The following is a 4,468-nucleotide window of genomic DNA, read 5'->3' on the forward strand; positions in this document are numbered from 1 at the left end:
CTTAATAGTCAGGAAAATGGAGGGTCTGTATTTAAAAAGACACATTCCTATATTGTTGGATGTATATGAATAGACAAGTATAGTGTTAAAATTAGTTTAAAAAGTAGGTTTGGATGTGACTTTGTTCCACCACAGAGCAAGACTGACACCTGCTGTCCAGAACCTCAGTCTACACCTCTCATCCAACAAACACACACGCTTGCAGACATTTAAAACTTCCAAAGTAAAAAGTACGTCACTGCAGGTTACCTCACATCAAGACTGCAGAAGAAAGTATTTTAAGTGGACTGGTAAAAAAAAGAAGACAAAAGCTCAAAATACGAGAGGACGTCTTACCAGACTGAATGTGTGACACCCCTCTCTCGGTCACTTGGTTCAGTCCAGTGGCCTCGTACCCGGAAGTATTAGTAAATATTTACATTTCAGTCAGCTGATTTCCATTCACCTGACTGCAATTAGCAAAAACCCATTGCAGTTTGTTCATATTGTAGCTGTTATGTATCACTATAGCATTTAAATATATGTTACTTTAATTACTGAAGGTCTAGTTCTGCTAAGTAACTCTTTCGCTTTCACAGTTAGCACAGTTTTTGAACATTTAGCACGTGATTAGCAGTTAGCTGGTTGAGCTAGCTGCTCTACAGGAGTAATCTCTTTGACTTAACTACTTTAAAAATGGAAAAGATTGCTAAAGGTGAGTGAAATGATTGTCGACATGTTGGCGTATTTTCCCTCTCATCTCACATTTTGTACATGTTTGCTCTTCATGTTTAAACTGAATTTAATTTGAGCTGTGTTTGGTGCTGCAGATGTGGGAGACATCCAGTCCCGACTGTTAGACCACAGACCAATCATCACTGCAGAGGTCCGCTACTTTGTGAGAGAGTTTGAGGTACTTGACATGTCCTGACAACATGTGTTATTTATAACAAGGCTGCAGATAATTTAAAAACGTGTGATGAAGACGTAACACTAAGCCTTGGTTATTGACTTACTTACCAATATCTGGACTTTTTAACATTACTTAGATTTGTTATCCTTCAACGCGGCTGTCAAATATACAAGTCAGGAAAATTATCACCATGTTATGTGCTCCCTCTTTCTTGCCAGTATTAGAAAAACATCAACCATGCTATGAATACATACAGAGATATGGCTTACCATGAACATATATTGTGGATTGGCAGGGGACAAAAGACACTACAGTGTTATTTTTGTGCTCACTTTTAATGTAAGCACCATGTAAAGACCCAGTGTTAGAATAACTGGTGTTTTCAGAGTACTGTGTGATATGTGTAATGTAAACAATGAGCTTTCCTCTGTTGCTGATTTAGGAAAAACGTGGCCACAGGGAGAGCAGACTGCTGGAGAACCTCAATAAAGTGGTTCCGGAAACAAATGAGCAGATGCCGCCCACAGATATCGAGGGCATGCTGTCTGATGTTGTTAAGCGATGTAAGTCTTCTCACAGATTCAAACTTGAGACTTCAGACTTTGTAAAGTGTACTAAGATTGTGTCATTTAGGATTTGTTGCCATGTCTTTAGAACAAATATGAAGATGTCCTGCTTTTCTCTGTTTTATATCATATTGAACTGAATATATTTGGGTTTTGGGCTGACATTTTATAGACCAAACGATTGATCAATACATCTAGAAAATACTCTGCAGATTATTGGATAATGAAAATATTTGTTAGTTGCAGCCCTAATGCAGAGGCATATTCAGCCAAAATGGATGTAAACTTCCAATTGAAGACATTCAACAACAGTTTCATATAATTATACTTTATTTTGAATCCCTACACAAGAAACTTACTTTGGCAAACAATGGCAGTCTTAAAGTAACTTTTTTTTAAAAATATATTTATATCTTGTGTTTGAGTAAATAAAAATGTTGAATATAAATATTAAGAATACTTGTTTTCTTTTCTCCCACAGTGGAGGCTGCTAATCACATGGCGGAGAGAGTCCAGCAGAGGGAGCTAGAGGCACAGCAGGTAAAAATAACTCGAGGCAGAAGGGTTATAGCAGGTGGACACATAAGCATGGCTTTGATTGTACAAGTATTTATGATATTGTGTCCTCTCTGTGTATACACTGCCTTACATTATCAACATCTTCAGTGTACTGTATGAATGCAAGAGGGTGCGACAGCTGAAGTATTACAAGAAGGAAAATTGAGACAAACCTCATCATTGTCATCTCCTTGTTTCCTTCCAGAGCACCCAGCTGCAGGGGAACATGGAGCGTTTGAAAGACGAGTGGGCCGAGTTTCTGAAGGAGCAGCAGAGATTAAAGGAGGAGATGGATGAGGAGCACGCCAAGGCTGTGGGACAACTCAGCACGCAGTACAGCGAGAAGAAGAAGGACCTAACCAAGTTTTCACCTCTCTAGTCGGTAGATGTTTGCGAGGGTGCGAGTGAACAAACCTCTTTTATTCCAGCGAGTGTTTGTTACAGACATGGACGTCTGTTCTGCACGTGCAACACCAAGCTATCAGCTTTGATTGATGAACCTGGTGGTTGGCATGAAATGTAGAGGTTTTGCGCCTGCACAAGACTCAACATTTTCCAAATCGTAAATATGAAAGTGTGATTAACAATGTGGCATTTCACAGGCCATCAAACTCGCAAGTTTCTGTCTTTAGCACATGGAATTTTCTCGGCACCTAAAAGGTCTGGAATATGTCACTTTTAAACAAGCAATCATTTGATTGTTCCTTGGCCGTGAAGTTTTCAACATTTCAAGATTTCTTTAATGGATGCCTGCCTGAAGGGTGCTGATGATAAATTTGCGTCAGCCTCAAGTTGAAAGGAACCTGGAGTTTGGCACCAGGGCGAGATACTCTAAGCTCTGAAAGCCAGATCATTAAATGTTAGAGAAGTTCTGAGCAGGTGTGTTTAAAGCACAGGTCAAGTGTTGTAGAAATGAGCTTAAAATAAACTGTTTCCAGAACAAATCATCCCTCACCAGCTCTCCCGTGTTTGGAACATTTGACCTCTGACATTAATTTCAAGTAAACTAACTGTCTATGAAGTAACTTTTATTATAAAAGCAATATGAATGATCAGCAGCAGCTGTTTTGTGTTTGCTTTGCCACTTCAAATCTAATTTCATCTATTGGAACAGAACAAACATAAATCAATTTTTAGTTAAAACTTCTTTCTGGTCATGTATACATGGAAAAGTGCTTAAAATGCACAAAATTATAAAACACAAACGTGTGTGCATTTCTTTTCTGTTTATCAGATTAATTGCACACAGAGGCTGGTTTTACAGTGGAAATTCATACTTTTTTATTTAACTTTTTATTTTTACTATGAACATGTAACAAAAGTAAAAAATAAGCAAATAAAATTAACAGTAATCATATAGCAAACTCTCCATATACAAATTCTCATACACAACATAAATAAACATTACATGTCCTAAAAGGAGTAGAATGAAGCACACACTTATATGGTCCCACCTCTTCATCATAACTCAACAATGATCATATGTTCAACTCACTAACAACTATTTATCACAGTTGAACAGCAAACACAATAAATGATTAAAGTTGTGGGGGTCTTGACCCTGAAGCACAGAACCTCTGAGCTTCTTGTTCGACTCGCAGCACTTTTAATGAAGTGTTTTGTTAGTGCTCCAGACAATGGTGGGTTGTTGGACAGGTTAATGGATGGGTGGGCACACTGGGCACATTCCTGACATGGCTGAGAACAGAGTTCATCTCAGGAAACATAATGGCACAAACATTTTAGATGCCCCCCCCCCCACATCTCCCACACTCCTTTAAACTGCCCAGACACCTCAGCTGTCAAACGTCTCATCTGAAGAAACATATTCGGACTTCACCTCATCAATCAGCTGACGTGAAGCAGAGTTACTGTAAGAAAATAAGAATGAAACAAAACAAACCAGCACTGTGTGACAACATATCTGAAGTGAACTCAGTTCTGTATCCCCTTTCACAAAAGCTGCAGCTTTTTTCCATTTGGCAAGCAATGACCTTCCCCCCCCCCCACCCCCTCCCTCCCTGCTCTCGTGCAAAACCTCTGGTTGCTCTGACTGTGTGTGTGTGTGTGTGTGTGTGTGTGCGTGTGTGTGTGTGTGTGTGTGTGTGTGAGAGAGCGAGAGAGAGGGAGAGAGGGAGAGTTGGTGATGGCTGGCGTCAGAGATCAGAGAGGGCACGGACATGCCAGCAGATGTACGTGTGTGTGCGTGTTTGTGAGCTTGCCTTTCCTCCGCCTCGGTGACTGCAGCTGTCCAACTTGGAGACAGCCCATCATCAGCTAACGAGGAGCGACAATACGGAAACGTGGCCCACCTCTGCCAGCCAGGCACCTTTTCATCTGCCCTTGTTTATTTTTTGGGTTTTGTTGGACAGAAAGGAAAACAGTCCGAGTACACGAAAGGTCACCGTTAAAGTCATAAGAGTGTTAGCTATTCATGAGTAGAGCTAAGCAC

At 40.2% G+C, this 4,468-nt stretch overlaps 1 protein-coding gene across 1 annotated transcript; it reads left to right on the plus strand.

Annotated features, from left to right (window-relative positions):
- Positions 1–412: 412 nt before the first annotated feature.
- Positions 413–3,074, plus strand: bloc1s5 (biogenesis of lysosomal organelles complex-1, subunit 5, muted). Its single transcript, XM_029457797.1, has 5 exons — positions 413–694; positions 810–892; positions 1,335–1,455; positions 1,940–1,998; positions 2,222–3,074. Exons 1-5 carry the CDS (start codon positions 676–678, stop codon positions 2,393–2,395), a joined length of 456 nt encoding a protein of 151 aa, XP_029313657.1. The 5' UTR covers positions 413–675; the 3' UTR covers positions 2,396–3,074.
- Positions 3,075–4,468: the final 1,394 nt, after the last annotated feature.

The sequence above is a fragment of the Cottoperca gobio genome, chromosome 20 (assembly GCF_900634415.1).
Source record: "Cottoperca gobio chromosome 20, fCotGob3.1, whole genome shotgun sequence".
NCBI classification, from domain to species: Eukaryota; Metazoa; Chordata; class Actinopteri; order Perciformes; family Bovichtidae; genus Cottoperca; species Cottoperca gobio.

Excerpts from the sequence above, each read along its gene's own strand:
- bloc1s5 (XM_029457797.1), top strand. Across the intron at positions 893-1,334 it reads ACTTTGTGAGAGAGTTTGAG|GAAAAACGTGGCCACAGGGA; the intron begins GTACTTGACATG and ends TTGCTGATTTAG. Across the intron at positions 1,456-1,939 it reads GTCTGATGTTGTTAAGCGAT|TGGAGGCTGCTAATCACATG; the intron begins GTAAGTCTTCTC and ends TTTCTCCCACAG.